General features: G+C 51.4%; 7 protein-coding genes across 7 annotated transcripts; 3 read left to right on the top strand and 4 right to left on the bottom strand.

Moving 5' to 3' along the window:
- Positions 1-1,105: 1,105 nt before the first annotated feature.
- Positions 1,106-2,078, top strand: N7539_006771 (FKBP-type peptidyl-prolyl cis-trans isomerase; the record flags this gene model as incomplete). The annotated part of the gene is made up of 6 exons (XM_056936372.1): positions 1,106-1,239; positions 1,342-1,409; positions 1,536-1,596; positions 1,788-1,808; positions 1,913-1,954; positions 2,039-2,078. 6 exons carry the CDS (start codon positions 1,106-1,108, stop codon positions 2,076-2,078), a joined length of 366 nt encoding a protein of 121 aa, XP_056788307.1.
- A 497-nt stretch (positions 2,079-2,575) lies between these two features.
- N7539_006770 (putative alanine--tRNA ligase) lies at positions 2,576-3,466 on the bottom strand (the record flags this gene model as incomplete). The annotated part of the gene is made up of 1 exon (XM_056936371.1): positions 2,576-3,466. One exon carries the CDS (start codon positions 3,464-3,466, stop codon positions 2,576-2,578), a length of 891 nt encoding a protein of 296 aa, XP_056788306.1.
- A 502-nt stretch (positions 3,467-3,968) lies between these two features.
- Positions 3,969-6,608, bottom strand: N7539_006769 (putative triacylglycerol lipase (LipA); the record flags this gene model as incomplete). The annotated part of the gene is made up of 10 exons (XM_056936370.1): positions 3,969-4,108; positions 4,245-4,380; positions 4,457-4,743; positions 4,823-5,076; positions 5,181-5,271; positions 5,340-5,407; positions 5,477-5,595; positions 5,672-5,786; positions 5,869-6,482; positions 6,543-6,608. 10 exons carry the CDS (start codon positions 6,606-6,608, stop codon positions 3,969-3,971), a joined length of 1,890 nt encoding a protein of 629 aa, XP_056788305.1.
- Positions 6,609-7,789: 1,181 nt separating this feature from the next.
- On the bottom strand, positions 7,790-9,709 carry N7539_006768 (putative LysM domain protein; the record flags this gene model as incomplete). The annotated part of the gene is made up of 1 exon (XM_056936369.1): positions 7,790-9,709. One exon carries the CDS (start codon positions 9,707-9,709, stop codon positions 7,790-7,792), a length of 1,920 nt encoding a protein of 639 aa, XP_056788304.1.
- A 1,046-nt stretch (positions 9,710-10,755) lies between these two features.
- Positions 10,756-12,088, bottom strand: N7539_006767 (protein-degrading AAA family ATPase MSP1; the record flags this gene model as incomplete). Its single annotated transcript, XM_056936368.1, has 2 exons — positions 10,756-11,955; positions 12,023-12,088. 2 exons carry the CDS (start codon positions 12,086-12,088, stop codon positions 10,756-10,758), a joined length of 1,266 nt encoding a protein of 421 aa, XP_056788303.1.
- Positions 12,089-12,415: 327 nt separating this feature from the next.
- N7539_006766 (putative chromosome segregation protein (Pcs1)) lies at positions 12,416-14,100 on the top strand (the record flags this gene model as incomplete). The annotated part of the gene is made up of 3 exons (XM_056936367.1): positions 12,416-13,325; positions 13,385-13,816; positions 13,880-14,100. The coding sequence occupies 3 exons, from the start codon at positions 12,416-12,418 to the stop codon at positions 14,098-14,100; spliced, it is 1,563 nt and encodes a 520-aa protein (XP_056788302.1).
- Positions 14,101-14,831: 731 nt separating this feature from the next.
- On the top strand, positions 14,832-18,137 carry N7539_006765 (mannose-ethanolamine phosphotransferase MCD4; the record flags this gene model as incomplete). The annotated part of the gene is made up of 5 exons (XM_056936366.1): positions 14,832-16,577; positions 16,640-16,827; positions 16,883-17,021; positions 17,083-17,191; positions 17,245-18,137. 5 exons carry the CDS (start codon positions 14,832-14,834, stop codon positions 18,135-18,137), a joined length of 3,075 nt encoding a protein of 1,024 aa, XP_056788301.1.
- Positions 18,138-18,329: the final 192 nt, after the last annotated feature.

Raw genomic sequence — 18,329 nt, 5'->3', positions numbered from 1 at the left:
CATCCACAACGGGAGAGGGTGAGTTTCTGAGCAGATGGCAGTGCTTTTACTGGAAGCGCTGTACCTTCACATGCTTGCGGACCCTTGGCGTGGACTAAGATTACAAACTGTCTCTACAAGGTACTGTATTACCGAGTCAGGCATCGAGTGTTTGTGAGTTAGAAACAAGAGGTGAGACAATGGTCACTTCATAAGATGTCATAATTTCCCACTTGATCTCAATGGAACGAGTTCTGATGAATGGCTCCCATGTCGCATGTAGACGATAGCTACCAGTGACGGGATCTACAATTCTTTGTGACCAGTCAACCAGCAGTCACCGGAGTGACGCTGAATATGCGACGATGACGATGGTCCCCAAGACATACAAGTCGTGTCATCCATGGGCTCTCCTGAGTCCCGGCCAGAGAAAAGATAGAGTCAAGTTGCACCTACCTCGATAGTAACTACGAGACTTGATGCGACATGAAAAAGGCAAAGTTTACTCCAAAACACATCGTTCCGTGACTTCTGTCAGACATGAGCGTTGTTGTATGGGAATTAGCCGCCGACTAAATGTGAACACCACATAGTCTGAAAGAGATCGAGAATTAAGCAGAACAGGCGGCAGTGTCATCCGCCAGTATGTACTGGAAACCGTAAAGTACTGCAGTTGGTCGTGGTAACACTACCTTGGTACACTCCTCCACGGCGGCTACCTGACATGTGGCATGCAGTATCTTACAGCATGCAGTCATGCACTGCAACCGATCAGGAACAGTTGACCGTGGACCCTCTTATGGATGGCCGACGGTCGAGTCCAGTCATGAGTATAGCTTAAAGCCTTAAACCGCCTCGAGTCCGCAGCTTCACCTTCGGCCAAAGTTCATTGGAAGCGTTTATCCCCTCCCCCCCCCCCCCCCACTGCGACACGCCAAAGCGCCGGGTGGAACCCCGCGGAAGATTGGCCCCTCGTTCTCTTCGGGCAAAGCCTCACTTGCGAGAGTCTTCTTCTTTTTCCCATCTTCCATCTTTTCCTCTTTCCACAGACCTCCAGACCTCCAGACCTTCCTTTTGTTTACCTCTTCCAAGTTACATTCCTTCCAATCGAATCACATCATTCACAATGGGTGTTGAAAAGACTGTCCTGAAGCCCGGCAACGGCGTTGACTTCCCCCAGAAGGGCGACAACGTTGCGATGCACTACACTGGTTGCCTCTACGATGCCTCCGCTGCGGCTAACCACTACATGGGTCAGAAGTCAGTATTCTCCAGCTGGCCGGGCTCTCGTCCGGCCAAACTGTCGCGACTTCTTGCTGTACACAAGGACCTTCTCTGACATACTTTGCTTCTGATCTGCAGGTTCGACAGCTCCCGCGACCGCGGTACCCCTCTGGCCAGCCCTATTGCCGTCGGCCGTCTGATCAAGGGTATGTATGATGATGTACCACTGTGCTATGGGTACAATGGCGGATCGTGCCATCGATGGACTTCAGACGTGCTTTTCCAGACCAATTGACACTGAACCACCGACTAACTCTCTTGCCCGACAATAGGCTGGGATGAGGGTGTTCCCCAGATGAGCCTCGGCGAGCGTGCCATCCTCGACATCTCCCCGTGAGTGTTTCTTCTGTCGCAGAGCGTTTTGCTTGATATCTACTTCTTCTTCTTCTTCTTCTTCTTCTTCTTCTTCTTCTTCTTCTTCTTCTTCTTCTTCTTCTTCTTCTTCTTCTTCTTCTTCTTCTTCTTCTGCATGATGCGCGTGAACAGTAAAGAGAATATCGGCTAACTGAAATCATCCCGGATAGTGACTTTGGCTACGGACCCAAGTATGTGACGTGACGCACTTGACAACCATCCTCAAGACTCGGAAAATTCGGGGCTCTCGGAACCAGATCGCACCAATTTACTAACGTTTTTCACTTGCTTCCAGCGGTTTCCCCGGCCTGATCCCCCCCAACTCCCGTCTGGTCTTGTGAGTATCTATGACCCTATGCCGGCTCCGTTTGTTTTGTGTAGGATGAGTGCTAATTCAAAAAAAAAATTTCTTGGTCTGCAGCGACGTTGAACTTGTCAAGATCAACAACAAGTCTGCTTAGATCTATTTCGAGATTTGATCTTTGAATCTTAGGGGCTCCGAGCGATGATGGTGCTTAGCTCTACTCCCTTATGATTTATTTTCCCCTGGGCTAGCTGCAAGTACAACAATCTAAATCATCTACTACCTCTTTCCAAACCTCTCACGCAAAGTGGATCGATACTTAGACCAAAACCAGGAATTGGGGATTGGCATTGGCAGACAATGAAATCTCCCTGAAGAAAAGAGTAGTCTTCAACTTCTTGTTCTTAGACACCCATGGACATGTATTCCGCTTCTGCAACCAGCAAGCCGCCTCTTGTCTAGATGACATCTGCAACGGACCAGGTAAACTGCAGGTGTCTATTGCATTTCTCTCCGAGAAGGCTTCATTACATCTACACTGTCCGGATCTATATACAACATGTCTTGTCGAGGCCGGTCCCGCCCCAGCGCCAGCTGCCCTGCTCTACACCCACTCTATAAAGTCTAGACTCTTTTGGTTCTTCACGCCTCGACCTAGACAACCGTATAACTCACCCGACTATTCCCCTTACTCCTCGAAATCTTCTTCACCACCGTCTCCCCGCACAAATCCGTCGAGTCCACATGTGTCCCTCCACACGGATAAACCTCCGCGCCCACAATCCTCACCACCCGAAACTTGTCCTCCCCCGGCGCCAACAACCCCCGATCCGGCAACAAATGCGACACGCCTTCCCTCGCAAAGTCCTCCTCGCCCCAGAATTCAATCTCCACCGGCATCGCCCGTCCCACGTACTCCGTCACCTTGGCCTGAATCGCCCCCTTCCACTCCCCGCCGATACTGCCGCGGAACTCGCACGAGGCGCTGTCGGGGAAATGCGAGGCCTTGAGCTCGTCAAAGTCCGGGACGATCGATTCGAGGAGATGGCGGACGGCGGAGCCCAGGACGTGGCCGGCTGTGTGCAGGCGCGAATAGAGGAGGCGTTTGGCGGAGTCGACTTGGAGGAGAATGGGGGTGTTGGGCCGGGGGAGGAGGGACTCGGACGATGCTAGAGGGCGGACCAGGTGGAGGACTTGGCCGTTGTTGGATGCGTCCATGCGAGCGGCGAGGACTTGGAAGAGCGCGGTGGATGGGTCGTGGTCTGGAGTTTTGGACGGAGTGGATTGTGCGGGGAAGATGTAGCCTTCGTCAGAGGGTTGACCTCCACCCTGAGGATGGAAGATGGTCTCCTTGGTCACGAGGATGTAGTCATTCTCGCCGGGGGATTTGAAGAGGGCCTGGTTGGCTTCTGTGAGATCGGAGACTCGTTCGAGGGATTGAATGGTCGTTTGGAGGTGGAGGAGTTTGGCATCGTGTTGATAGGCAAGGTAGGTGGGGGAGCTGGTGGAGGCAGGAGGAGATGAAGTAGAAGTAGAAGTAGTCATTTGGGGAGATGAGAGGACAAACAATACGGCACTCGAACAATGGGTGATCTAGATGCACGAGGGAGTGGGAAAGGAGTCAAAAAGATCAATCAGATCAGGGTGGTGAAGTGATGGGATAGAGAAAGAGCGGCGTGGAAAGTTGAAGGACCGAAAGCGCATGAGGACTTCTCCAAAAATGCCCAGTTGGGGTAGAATTCATTAACTCGACTCCGCCTGTTGTCATCCCCGCTGACAAGTGGCTTGGGGCTTCGGGCCGATTGAATTTTTAGCTTCCCCCCCCCCCCCGCCCTGTGAGTGACATGCTGAGTCTGTTTATATCTCGCTTATTTTCAAAAGATACTTCATGGATAAGAAGACGGTTAGACCTACTGTATCTTTAAGAACAATCAGAGGTAGAGACCTGAAGAATCATGATAGCGGATGACAAGCTATTTATGCTGTACTCTCGATCATGTATCACCAATGCTCTTGATAGCTTACCCATCTAGAGATCCTGATCTTCTCATCGAGCAATGCCATTGATGTACTCAATTCCCGATGCGCGATAGGTGTCGGCTTCCACATAACTCTCATTGCGCGGCAAACGAAACACAAAATTGGAGGCGTGGGACGAATATCGAGGCCAAGCAGGTAGATGGGGAACTGTTCCATAGAGTTGTTGTCAGCGAAAATGGGATCCAACATGGCACACCAACAGCGAAATCCAGGCACCATGGGATTTGAGACCGTCGAACCGTCTACGGATAATGACCAGTTATACAGGAAAGAGCAACATTACCTCCATGCCCATTTGGATCCAGATCTGCAACAAAAGAAGTCCACATGCGAGCGGCCATCTGGCCCAAGGACAAGCGAGCTGGATCAGATCCCAATGCGGTGATATTCTGGACCGGGTTCGCAAAGACAAAGGGGATCTTCATCACCATACACCAATCTTGTTAGCTTGTGGTTCTCTCCTCTGTGCCCATTGTATCTCAAAGCAGGACGCACCTCGGCAAAGTGCTGTACCCCAATGTTCGTCGTCGAGTTGAGCGCAGAAACATCCCAGCGATATGAATACACCCGCTTGTTGACCCGAGACATCACTTCGGCCAACATCCGGCGCGGTGCAATCATGGTCAAGTCTCCTGCCATGGACGAGTAGCGTTTGTATTGCAGTCCTTTACCGGGCCAGGTCGTATTTCCCCAGCCGTAGGGACAGCCCAGGGCAGAAATATTGGGATAGTATGACAGTAAAGTTGTGGCTTCGTCGCGAGTAAGAACCCAGCGTTTTGAGGCTGATAAGAAGACGAATTTTGGTTAGCCGTCCTGGGAGACGGAAAGGGGAGGCTTGAAAGTGGTGAAGCTGAAACATACAGGTCAATTCAGCGATGCAGTCTTGATCTGTGTTTACACCCGTTGTGCCGAAGCTGGTCCCTTCGTCTGTATTTGTGCCGAGCAGAATCGGCACCTTGGCTATCTTGCCCTCGCGATAACTGATCTGGGGATATTGGGTGATGAAGTTGTCGTCAATGGTAGCAAACCACTCGAGCCCCTCAAAGGCGTTGCTGTAGAACTTTTCATAGGGGAGATCTCGAAGACATTTCAGGGTGTTTGTAGAGTTGGTACATCTAGAAATTGCCATTGAGCGTGGACCACCGAGAGGAAAGAACAAAAGTCCACAGACAACAGATTGTGTTGTCGCTTTGATCGATTGCTCAAGCGTCAAACTCACCCCGTTCTCTGCACAATCCGATCATACATAGGCTGATGCCACTCAGTGCCGTTGTATGGAGGACCTACTGCGTTTCCCGATTCCATAATTGCTAGATTCCCGTAATGTGAGATGACTCGTATGTGGCGCCCAATCATTTGGAGATCATTGGAATCGTACCAGCTCTGAAGAGACCCTCGTTGTTCCCATTGTTCGTCACAAGGTGTGCTCCCACACTGTATGCGCCACTAATCACGACGATTTTGAGTGCTCGTTTCTTCACTCTGACGACTGGATCTGGAGGTGATTGCACTCACGCTGATTCTCCCCAGATCGTGATTCGGTCCGGGTCACCACCGAAGGATCTGATATACTTCTTCACCCATCGCATGGCAACCCGTTGATCTCGAAGGGCAAGATTGGTGTTTCCTTCTGCCTGTCACAAAGGTCAACATTGATATTGTTGTGCCATTTCATGAGACCCAAGACGCCATTTCTCAACAATCACCTACCCTGACTTCTTTCGAATCCAGAAAGCCGAATGCCGACAAGCGATAATTGATCGACACGCCGAGGACAGGCTTCCCGTTCAACACGCTTTGCTGCACAACATAACTCATGTTGTATCTGTGAGAAGAGGCGGTTTTCTATGAGCGAGTCCCTCGCAGATGGCCCCCAATGACTTCCTCAGTTTCTGTGCACGACTCACCGAGGGTCCGCAGTCGCACCCTGCGTCCATCCACCACCAAAGATCCATAGCATAACCGGCAATTCTTCACCCCTAGTGTCTCGAGGCCGAATCACATTCAAATTCAGGCAGTTCTCATCCAATTTGATCAGGCCTCGATCAACCAGCTCGGTTGTATCGGATCCATAGCCCGGACAGTCATAGCCGTATTGCGTTGCATTGTAGTAAACGTCCGATGATCCGTGTCGAGAATCTGATGCAACTGTCGAGGCATCGCAAAGACCCGAGTCACTGTCCTGCGAGACATATAAATGTTTCAATCGAGAGGGAGTGAAGCGAGCGGGTTGATCCGCGTACTTGATGCCCAGAAAAACATCCTGGTCGAACTCGGGTACCGTGCGACCTACGAAGATCGTCTTCGGTTCTTTATGGTTTGTAAGTGGCAAGGTCGCTGTTGGTGGATGAGGAGATGATTCTGTGCCATGTAGGGAGAGCGGGCTGGAATAGACTGTCGTCGCCAGAGTAAGCCATAATGTAGCTCGTGGAAGCATATTGACGGTCCAGTGGAGCTGTGTAGCTTCGTGCTTCTTCTTCTTCTTCTTCTTCTTCTTCTTCTTCTTCTTCTTCTTCTTCTTCTGTCTGAATGATGTCGTGGATACACAACGATCAAAGGGCTTCTAACCAGTTGACCATACCACGACCTTATATGTAGGGAAAATCCACCACCTGAAGTCTCTCTCCTGCTGAGCCATGCTCCGCATGACGATCCATCTCTTCACGAAAGTATCCTGCAACCTCACATGTAGAGAAACGCTCATGCCGACGGAAGAATTCTGCCCAGAATTGCCCCAATAAGCTGACACAGACAAGGTCAGTAAGGTCACAATCCACTCCAAACCAATTGTCAAGTGAAGTACACTCGAGTACATACGGACCAAGGGAAGCTCGTCCACCGGGATTCATCCAATACCAATTCAACCTGGACGATGAACTGAAGCAGCCTAAATGCGGGACTCAAACTAAGAAACTAACATGCAAAGTGTGGGGGAACCAGTGCGCTTATAGGTGGATTAAATAACGTGGGGTAAGTGCCCACAGCCCATTGCCCAGGTAGTACTTCAGGGTTCAAATGGCGGGGACTGGGGTGATAGACTGCTTCATGGCTTCTTTAGGAAACTGGCTTTGTTGTGCAGGGCCAAGATCCCAAGTTGAACAAGGCTATTTGTAGGATGGAGTGCGAGGGAGTGGGAGAAGTTGCATGGTTTGGCTAGACTGCGTCAAAGGCTCTTGTCGTGCCTCGGCCCCTCCAGTTGTCCCTTGTGAAGACCGAAGTTGAAAGATGGATGGAACTTGATCAGAAAGACTGGACTTGAATATGTTCCAACTCTCATTGAGCATTAGCATAGCTCAGCTGGCCTATGTGGATTTCCAAGGGTTGCAAAGCGCTTGGATGAGTGCTGCTACAAGAACATGATTTATCGGCTAAAGCCTTTGAAGTTCAAAGAGGTCCGGCGAAATCGCAAGAGCTTAATCACATCTGCTGGACATGGCTAATGCAAAGGGCAAGCACATCAGGTGACGCAGACTACAACCAAGCCGATGTGTTTCCGTTTTTTTCAAAAAATCTATATTCGCCTTGTACAACCCGCGGAACCTCCAATATCAAACAGTGGACGAGGTTCGGCCTCATCATGTACGAACAGGGTCCGACGCTGAGCGCCATACCTCATTGAGAAAATGGAAAGACCGCATGAGCTATTGGACTGAGCAGGACACGCCAGTCACCCGGAGAGAAACACGAACAATCCAATAAGGAGGCTAAATGGCACAAGAAAAGGGGGCTGGGGGAAAGAAGAAGAAGAGGGCAGTTCATGTGGGCAATTCATAGAATCCCATACAGAAAGGGCAACTCTGGCCAAAAGAACCTGGTAACCTTCACAGATCAAGTGTCCTTGGTTCGACCACGATATACGCTCGAGTCACTCTCAAGGCCTGGTGCGCGAGACCTGCTCATCGCAGAGGCAGAGGATCCCATTAATCGAATGGATGATGATGTGGACTTCGACGCTGGCTCCTCTCGTCGAGAGGAGTTGCCTCGAGGCATGGACGGAGAATGATCTTCAGAGGCGTCATCCAACTCTATCAGGTCTCCAAGCCCCCAGAGAGCACGACTGCGCCCAGTCGTCGTTCGGTCACCCGGGGACCCCGATACTTGTTGAAGCTCATTGATACCGGCCTTGGTGCGAGTTGCAACCTTCCGAATCCAGCCCTCGACGGCACCTCCAATGGCCCCGCCGATGTTCTCCAACCCAGTCGACGCATTCGATACAGTCGTAGATTCAGATCCAAATGACGACCCTCGAAGGGTTTCGGGCATCGGAGGCGGCATCAAGTTTGGCATATGCTGAGAGACAAACTTGCTCAAGCCATCCAAGGCGGGACCTGGGGCGGTAGAGCTCCTGTCAAGTGTACCAACTCCAGTGCCAATCAAGTGCACGCTACTATTCCTGCGACGGTGCTGAGGTCGGACTGGTTTCGACTGCCCTACTTGACGCTGCGATTGGGGTGGGGTGCCATCCACCGGCACAGCCCGCGAAGCTTTCAGGGACTGGGTACCTGTTAGATCTCCGAGCAAGTCGTCTTGCAAAGACTCCTCGTCAGTGTATGACACAGATTTCCGGCGGGTGCGGGGGAAAAACCCCAAGGCTTTCCGTGGCACTCGACCGATTTGCACAGGTGATTGAAACCCCTCTATGGTGACCCAAGTCTCATGCTTCCAGACTTGATTTCGATCTGTTTCCGACGACTCCGGTGCTTCTGAATTGAGCACAGAGACTACTGGCGTGTCGCCGATCGGTGTGAGGGAGCTTCCACTTGCATCCTCAGAATCGAGGGTCAAGAGATCTACCTGCGGAGGCGCTATAGGCCTGCCTTTCACACTACAGGCATCAACTGGGAGCAGAACCGTCTTTCTGCTTTGAATGTTGTCGTTCGGCCAAAAGCCGTTTGCCTTGCGGAAAATCGCAGGCTGACATCCGTATTTAATAGTGACTCCGGTAATGCTGTCACTTGCTTGCACTTGGTGTATGTAGGCGAGAGCATCATCCTCATGAACATGATCAATGGGCTGATCAAAGTAATCTCCCGAGTCTCGCCGTTTGTGACGCATAGCGCCACTTGTGATAGGATCGGATTCTGCAAGCAAAAGCGCTTCTCGCTTTTTGGCTTGCACTAAAGCCTGGCGTTCCTCCTTAGTTCCAGTCCCAATTCCAGAATGGGCTGGTGCTGAAGGACCCCATGCCGCCGGCGACGAACGTGGAATGCTTCGAATGTATATGTCTGAGCGCGATGGCTTCCTGCGCGAATGGCCCTTCGACCCAGACTGACTCACACTGCGCCCCGTGTCACTACCCAGCACCGATGACGCCAAATTCTGGAGCGAAGACCATGAAGAGTCCAGAAAATCCGAAGCGCCCTTTGAGGACGACGTCTTTGCGAACTGACTCGCGGTCAAGGATGGAGAGGATCCTTCATTATAGCTTCTATTGGCCGGTTGTGTTGCGCGAGAGGGATGTTTCATCGGCAGCGGGGAGCTGCCACGGGACAAAAGCGACGAGGGACTTGGGCCTCGTGATCGTGTGCTCCCCACGTTAGCTGAAAGTGTTGTGGACAAGCCTGAAGTGAACGGCTGGGACTCATTGTGAGAATAATTATCGTCATGGAGGCTGGACTCGACGTCCCCATCTTCAATAAAGGAGACAAGTCGGCGAGGCCGTGATCGGACCGTGGAGGTGGATGAAGTGCCTGCGCTGAGAGGTTGGGAGCTCAGGGAAGCGTTGACGTAGCTGTTTTGAGAACTCATTCCTGTCAGTACGGTCTTGTGGAAGCAACCTTCCAAAGACACGAAGCAGAATCTCCGGCTGGAGTTGTGGGTGTTGCCAAGGAAATGATTGCCATCAGTAGTGTCTTAGGATCGTAGCAGTGACCCTAGGCGTCATCCACTGGGCGTATCGCATGCGTGGCCTCAGCGCTGAGCCGAGACGATAAGGTTGATCATGAACAAGAGTTCCCCCCGAGATCCGTGCTAGATGAAATGGATAGGCGCTATGCACAGCAAGCCTGGAGGTATTGAGTAATCTTGAGGTGGGTATAGCCCCTCGAAACTGCGAAAGGGGACAATCGCAGACCGTTGGAGTCGGGGAGAGCGTAGAAAGCGATTGCGACCCACTTCAGAGTATCGCGGCTGGCAACAATTCAGCCGTAGTCAATGTAGCTGCGAGGAAGAGATCTGGCAGCTAGCGCTAGCAAAATGGTCTGCCATGCAAGGACTATAAGCGGACAAGGGGCTCGACTTTTCTACACAGATGACAGAACTCAAAAGCTGGTTATCGCCAAGGAGTGCGGCCGGAATTCTGGTAGGAAATACTAGTCGACAGATCGGCAGGTGACCTTGCCGCCACAGGAAGTAGTGGTACGTCACTTCACTGAAGCTTTGATGCAGGCACTATTGTCACTATACCTAATCGTAGGAAGAACAAGAAATTTGAATTCTCGTGTTTCATTTTAATCAAGTCAACTCTGAGATCCGAATTGAGTTATATACGTTTAGAAGGACACAACGTGCGCAACTTGGTTTGTAGAGAGGCTGCGAACCGAGTGCAATTATTCACATTAAGAGTGTCGACTAGCCAGACGCAGTCTCCGCGACAGATGTAAAGTGAATACATTGGAAGAAGGTGCAAGATTTCACTCAAGGATCCGACATTGAATATCTGGGGGTGCATCACATGCTTCTAGAAATTGAGCGAAAAGGTATAAAGATGACAACGAGAAGCTGTGGGAGGAGCTGTGAGAGGGGCAAAGGTCGCGAAATCACTCGAAAAGCCAAGCGGCAGAATTCGCAGTGTATTATTCTGGCGGCTCGGCCATCCCAGCAGGACGAGCTCCAGAATTTGAAGAAGCCTTATCTTCAGTGGCCCACTCTTCGTCCTCCCTTTCGATCACTTTACCGGTCGGAGTTGTCGGTATTTGAGATGCCTGTGGAATCACACCGACACCGCCAGCGCGAGCAAAGAAATCCTCGGTTCGCAAGCCACGAACTTCACTCGGATCAACGGCTGTTATTTGCGTGCCCTCGGCCTTTTTCTGTCTTATGAGCTCTCGCACCGGCCCCATGGCAGCATCGCGACAAGCTTCCTTGATGTCACTTCCGGACATACCAGCCATAGACTTCACTAAGAAGTGGAGATCAAAATTGTCTCTGTCAATCTTGGTATTCTTCAGAATGAGGCTGAGGATGCGAAGACGCTGCTGTGCAGGCGGGAGTGTAACCGGGAACTTCTTTGGCATACGACGAAGAATCGCCTCGTCAATGTCCTGCATGCGGTTTGTGGCTCCTAGCACGACAATACGTTGCGGCTCGCCTGTCGAATTGGCGGAGGTGAGGCCATCCCAATGGGTCATAAATTCGGCTTTCACCATACCGCTGGCCTCGTGTTCACCACTTCTCCGTGTTCCCAGGACAGCGTCAATCTCATCGATGAAGACGATGGCTGGCTGGAGCTTGCGAGCTAGTGAGAATACCGCGTTCACCAACTTATTTGAATCTCCGTACCACTTCTCAGTTAACGTGGAGATGTGCAAGTTGATAAAACAAGCTCCGCTCTCCGAGGCCAGTGCCTTCGCGAGCATGGTCTTGCCACATCCAGGCGGACCATATAGAAGGACACCGGAGGGTGCTGTCAGGAGTGAGGAGGTCGAGGAATAGAGATGAGGCATTGTCAAAGGATATATCACAGACTCCTTCAGTTCTTCAATGATGTGATCAAGACCGCCGATGTCTTCGAAGGACACATTGATGTCCTCTGGCGCAACCACGTCCATAGCAACTGCTTGTTCATATTGGTTCAGACTCAGCTCACCCCTGCGCTGGCGACGACTCTTTTTGGAGCTTCCACCACGACTTGTCTCATCGTCAGACTGATCTCCGCCATCAAGACGGCGGAGAATTGCGGCAGACTTTTGCCTTTGCTCCTCCTTTTTCTGGCTCTCTGGGTCGAATTCGAGGCGGGAGAGAAGGTAGCGGATAAGGAAATAGGCCGATGCCGACTGTTATGAGCACCAATAAGTCAAAATTCATGATATCGGAGTGAATCTCCGAGGTTAAGACACTTACAGTTCCAGCGACCATAACCAGCTCTTGCAGGAAGCTTTGCCAGCGGCGGCCGCCTGATGATGCCATAGTGATGACGGTGGGTACTGGATACGACCTTCAACGTTGAGACTGTAACCAAGCGCCCTGGTAATAAAGTCGGACTGGTCACGATTTCAGCACGCAAAATCAAACCGCAAGTCCAGGAACGTAGAAGCCGAATCTCATTGAATTATCAAAGATCTGGCTCGGGCATCGAAGGGTGTGGCGCAAAATGACCCTGTGGCTCGGAATGTCACATGTCACATGGCTGCCATCCGGGCGGAGGCGGAGAATTGTTGTGGTTCGCGGGAGCGGCGCGTCTCGTGGTCAGGACCTGTTCGCATCAGACAAATGGTTCTCGGCTGAACTTGTACAATGCCGAAAAGGAAGGCTGTCTCCAAACTTTCTGGCCTGGTCGGCTCTGACGACGAGGATCCAATGTTGCTTCCTGATCGTGAAACTGTCCCTCAACAAGCGCCCGCAGATGAGCCTCCCGCAAAGCGGCGGAGAGGCCGACCGCGAACTTCTTCCGATGACAATGTACAAGCCAAAGGCCCATCAGCGCCAGCAAAACGTCAAATTTTGTCTGAGTTGACCACAGAAGACCAAGGCGATGACCCTTCAGTCCCTCAAAAAACGGCTGGTCGCCGTGGACGACCTCGTGCGGCCAGTCGCGACCCCGAAATGGTCGCATCGCAGAAACGAGCTGCGATGAAACCAATCGTTACAGAAGTGGCTTACGAGGGCGAGAAAGTCGACGAATCAAGACTCTCCGAAGAAGAGCCAGTTGCGAAGACAACGAGAGCTAGCAGGACTGCTACAGCAGCTACACGCGGGAGAGGAAGGGGCCGAAGTGCAAGCGTCGCAAAGCCTTTGCAGATGGACGGAGAGTTCGAATACACACCCACCCGCGCACTCGCCCGTAACGGGAGGACGCATGTCAGTGATGGTGCACGACAGACCGACGGTCCAGCTGATGGATTGATCGAGGAATCTGTGCTGGAGAGCGACCAGCAATCCAACACCCATATGCCATCATCAGTGGTGAAGAAAGCTAGGGCCCGGCTCAATTCCTTAAAAAATCGTGATACTTCCCCGAGTAAGCTCAAGTTGGGGACTTTCAGTGAGCATAGTGGCGATCCGGAATTGAGGCGTAAGATCGGTGAAATCACGAAGAAACACGATGCATTGGAGTCAAGGTATCGCAACCTGCGTGAAATCGGGCTCGTAGAAGCCAACTCGAACATGGAGAAGCTTCGCAAACAATGCGAGACCGTAACTGCAGGTATGTTGCTCTGATCACATGCACAGTTTATTGTCCAGATGACTCATGATCAATTCTAGCATCGAATGACCTTGTCGCATCCCTCAGGGCGGAGCTGGAGGCACAGCGGGCTCTCGGTCTCCGAAGTCGCAATCTACAACAACAACTCAAAGATCGAGACGCTGAAATGGCTGAACTTCAGTCGCAGGCAGACGAAGCACGCTCTCAACTCGCCTCATCTCAGTCCGAAATCAAGGCATTGCAGACGAAACTCGCCGCTGCCCGGAACACAGCTGCGAGTCTCGAGGCGAGCAAGGTCCCGGGAAGCGCCATCAAGGGTGGGATCGCCAACCGTGCCACGGCAGCTGCCACTGCCGAGGCTGCCCAGGTCGCTCAACTTGCGCAATTGAAGGAGGACTTGTACACAGATTTCACTGGGCTGATCATCCGTGACGTGAAAAATCGGGAGGCCGATCATCTCTACGATTGTATCCAGACCGGTGTCAATGGCAGTCAGTGTTTCCCTGATCTTCAAAACTTGCGGACTGAACGGTAACTAATTTGTCGCTTTCTAGCTCTGCATTTCAAACTCGCTATTCCCAAGGTTGCTAGCTCAGAGTACGAGCAGGCAGAATTCCAGTACCTGCCTTTGCTGGACGCAAGCCGTGACCGCGAGCTCATCAACATCTTACCCGACTTCCTCACTGTGGATATCACCTTTAAGCGAGAGCAGGCCTCCAAGTTCTATACTCGCGTGATTGATGCTCTCACCAAACGCCGAACCAGTACTTCCTAATCTGCGCCGTGCTTCTATATACCCATGAAGAATTCGTGTTTGACGTGTACATTGAAGACATTTCCCAACTTCAAAGAATCTGGATCTAGTTCGGATGCCGCCCCCTTACCTAGTAGTCTGATGTGTGGTTAGTGTATTTACTGTACTATCTGAACTTTGTGTCCAGTCCAAGGTCATCAGTTTGCGCACATTGCGCACTCGGTAATGTTGTATAAAATAGCCATACTTTGCGCATAGCGAATGTGATTCTCCATAATGTCATTAAACCGATCTAGCACGGGCCTTACTCGAGAATTGAGAACCCCAGCCATACTACACTTCGCAAAAGTGAGATGACATAGTACAGTATGAGTGTTAGTGCTAGTGGGACGTAGGTACATTGCCATTGTAAATTGGGTGGCCAGGTACTTCGGCCTCGCTGAAACACTCCACCCGTGGATGGAAATAATCAAAGCAGCTGCCAAGTGGGTCCCGCTCAGCGTTCTGCCGTGCCTGGTTCCAGGCCCTTGATTGGCCCTCACCGCCCCCCGTCCGCAAGTTCCCCGATGCGTTTCCAGAAGTGGTGTAATTGCGATCGATTATAGTTGGATGTCGTCGAGGGCCATGTCGACCCCCTTTTAATTATCTGTTTCTCGCTCCTTTACCGCTGCAGAGGGGTATCGGATCTCTGCGTTTCTTGTTTGTTCTTTCCTGGCTTCAGTTGGAAAGACTGCGATTCACGCTACAGAATCATGGCGCGTCTCGGCCGCGTTGGGTTCTTGGCCCTCGCAGTGGTATTTCACCTCATCTATACATACTCGATTTTCGATATCTATTTCGTCAGTCCTATTGTGAGTGGTATGCGCTCTTATGGTGTCGAGCGTTCAACTGGAAAAAGTGCACCCGCTCAACGACTTGTTCTCTTCGTCGCCGACGGCCTGCGCGCCGACAAAGCCTTCCAAGCATTCCCCGACCCGTCCCCAGATGCCCAGGCGCAGTCCTCCGAAGATCTGATCCGATTGGCACCATTTATTCGATCAAAAGTCCAGTCACATGGAACATTCGGTGTCTCCCACACTCGGGTGCCCACGGAATCTCGGCCGGGTCATGTTGCTCTGATTGCAGGCCTATACGAGGATGTTTCCGCAGTAACAACGGGCTGGAAGCTGAATCCTGTGAATTTCGACAGTGTTTTCAATCGCAGTCGCCATACATGGAGCTGGGGGAGTCCGGATATTCTTCCCATGTTCAAGGAGGGCGCAGAACCCGGTCGTGTTGATGCGGAGATGTACGCGGAGGAAGCGGAGGACTTCAGTCAAGACGCCACGCATCTGGATACTTGGGTTTTCGACAAAGTTCACGAGCTTTTTGAAGCTGCGAAAAGCGACCCGGCTCTTGATCGAAAGTTGCGAGAGGATAAAATTGTTTTTTTCCTCCACCTTCTCGGATTGGACACAACAGGTCATGCTTTCAGACCTTACTCAAAAGAGTATCTCAATAACATCAAGGTTGTGGACAAGGGAATCCAAGCTGTCAATAAGCTGATGGATGACTTTTACGGCGACGAAAAGACGGCGTTCGTGTTCACAGCAGACCATGGCATGAACGACATGGGCAGTCACGGAGACGGGCACCCTGACAATACGCGGACCCCTCTCGTCGTGTGGGGGTCAGGTGTCGCAAAGCCTGAGATCACCATGAATGGAGTTGCTCCGGGGCATGAAGATGGATTCTCGTCAGACTGGGGGCTCAATCAGGTCCAACGCCACGACGTCGCACAGGCAGATGTGGCAGCTCTGATGGCGTACCTGATAGGCGTCGATTATCCTGTCAATTCAGTCGGCCAATTGCCGTTGGGTTACATTGACGCCAGCCCTCAAGAGAAGGCACAGGCTGCACTTGCAAACACGAAAGCAGTGCTTGAGATGTATCGGGTCAAGGAAGAGCAAAAGAGACATGCAGTACTTCGTTACGTTCCCTTCGAACCTCTTTCTGGGGACGGTGAGACTTCAATCGAGGGACGATTCGCCAATCTGGAAGCACTCATCTCGAACGAAGCCTATGAAGACTCCATTGCCCTGTCTTCGGAGCTTCTGACGCTTGGTCTTGAGGGCCTGCGTTACCTACAAACATACGATTGGCTCTTCTTGCGAACCGTGGTCACCTTTGGATACTTGGGATGGATCGCATACGCCATGACCACAGTTATCGATCTTCATGTCTTGCATGGCGCGACCGACTCCAACCGTACTATTGCCAGTATCTCATTCTTCTCAGCAGTCCTAACGGCCCTATTCTCGGTCTTCTTTTACCAAGGGTCCTCCTGGAGATACTACTTTTACGCTTTCTTCCCTGTATTTTTCTGGGAGGAAGTCTTCGCCCGACGCAAGGCGCTGATTGCAGGTCGTCAGATTCTACTTGGTCATGTGCACTCGTTCTCTGGATATCTTGTCTTCAGTATCCAAGCATTGGCGTTCATTGGAGTCCTAGAAGCCCTCGTATGTGATTGCACGAAACTCGCCCCCGCCCCAATGCAAGAACGCTGCTAACACTGTGCTAGGTTCAATCTTATTTCCGTCGTGAAATTTTCACTATCGGGTTCGGTCTGGGGGCGTTGTGGCCCTTGTTCTATGGCCTTAAGTTCGTCCGTGAACATGCCTTCTTGACCGTGACGTGGGCTCTTGGATGCTCTTTGATGAGTATCTTCACGCTTCTCCCTGTTTTGAAGGTCGAAAACTTGGACACGATGTAAGTGACTGGCAAGATGGCGATCTAGGTTTACTCTTCGCTAACCTCGCTGCAGCACCTACGGCGGTCTCATCATGTTCTTGACCGGCGTGCTTTATCTTCTGTTCGAAGACTCAATCCTCGACCATGGCAGTAATGTCTCACAAGTCTCAAAGCGTACCACGATTGGCTCCCGCATTATCATGGGGCTGCAGGTAGGATCCCTTCTCAGGGTCTCCAAATCAAGTGCTCCCACTTACCTTCCACTTCTTGCAGGTCGGTATGGTGCTTCTTGCCCTAGTCGTAACTCGGTCAAGCGTAGTAGCATTGCAAGCTCGTGAAGGTCTTCCCTTAGGCAACCAGGTGGTAGGCTGGTTCGTGCTTGGTAAGGCCCCCTTTGTGTCTTCATCATCAACTTTCGCTGATATGTTTCGCCAGTTGCGTCGCTATCTTTGCCATTCTTCCACCGAATCTATCCAAACAAAAACTACCTCCATAGGCTCATGGTCATCTTCCTGACTTTCTCGCCAACTTTCATTATATTGACGATCTCATGGGAGGGTCTCTTTTACTTTGTCTTTTGCATGACTCTTGTCACATGGGTCCGTCTCGAGCACGCGATATACGTGCATAGCTCAGGTTCAGCTTCCAGGCCCTTAAACTTTGCTATCAACGGCTCCGCAGGTACTTCACCTTCGGTACCGAATACTGCTACAGCCACCACCACAGTCGACGGTCAGTCGTACAGCTACCGCGCATTGACACTGTCTGACACTCGTGTCGCATTATTCTTTTTCTTCTTGCTTCAGTCAGGCTTCTTCAGCACCGGGAATGTGGCCTCAATTTCTACTTTCTCACTTGACAGTGTCCGCCGTCTGATTCCTATCTTCGATCCGTTTGCCCAGGGAGCGCTGTTGCTTTTGCAAATCCTAATACCTTTTGCCATCATCAGTGCCAATCTGGGAATTCTCAATCGTCGTCTTGAGGTTGCGCCCAGTGCCCTCTTCATGGTCGTCATGTCCATTTCAGACGTGATGACCCTCAATTTCTTTTATATGGTGCGAGATGAGGGCTCGTGGTTGGACATTGGCATGACCATCAGTCACTTCTGTATCGCCAGTGCACTCTGCACTTTTGTTGCAGGGTTGGAGTTTCTCAGCGAACAGTTTGTCAGCGGAGTTGACTTCACTGACAAGACTCAAGGGCTAGGGGCTGCTGCCGTGCAGGCTGTGACAGACTCCATCACATGCGGTCATGAGGGATCTGTTGAACCGCAACGAAGTCCCGACAAGAACTCCGCAGATCAGAAGGAGGCGATCAAGTCCCAGTGATGGGGCTTTTGTCTTTGCTGAGTGTTTTAATTTAATTTCGATGTATTCCACATAGAAAGCGGGATATCTTCTGCAAAATCTTTACCTTGAATAGACTAATTCATGATGCACGCCTGCTTCGGATTGACACGGATGTACATAGTTAGCTTTCCCTTCACAACTCAAGTCTGCCAGCCTTGCAACCCCCGGGCA

This window comes from Penicillium diatomitis (assembly GCF_028827545.1).
Source record: "Penicillium diatomitis strain IBT 30728 chromosome Unknown utg000009l_segment0_segment0, whole genome shotgun sequence".
Classification (NCBI taxonomy): domain Eukaryota; kingdom Fungi; phylum Ascomycota; class Eurotiomycetes; order Eurotiales; family Aspergillaceae; genus Penicillium; species Penicillium diatomitis.
The sequence above is the reverse complement of the archived record's forward strand: the minus strand, read 5'-3'. Positions and strand labels throughout refer to the sequence as shown.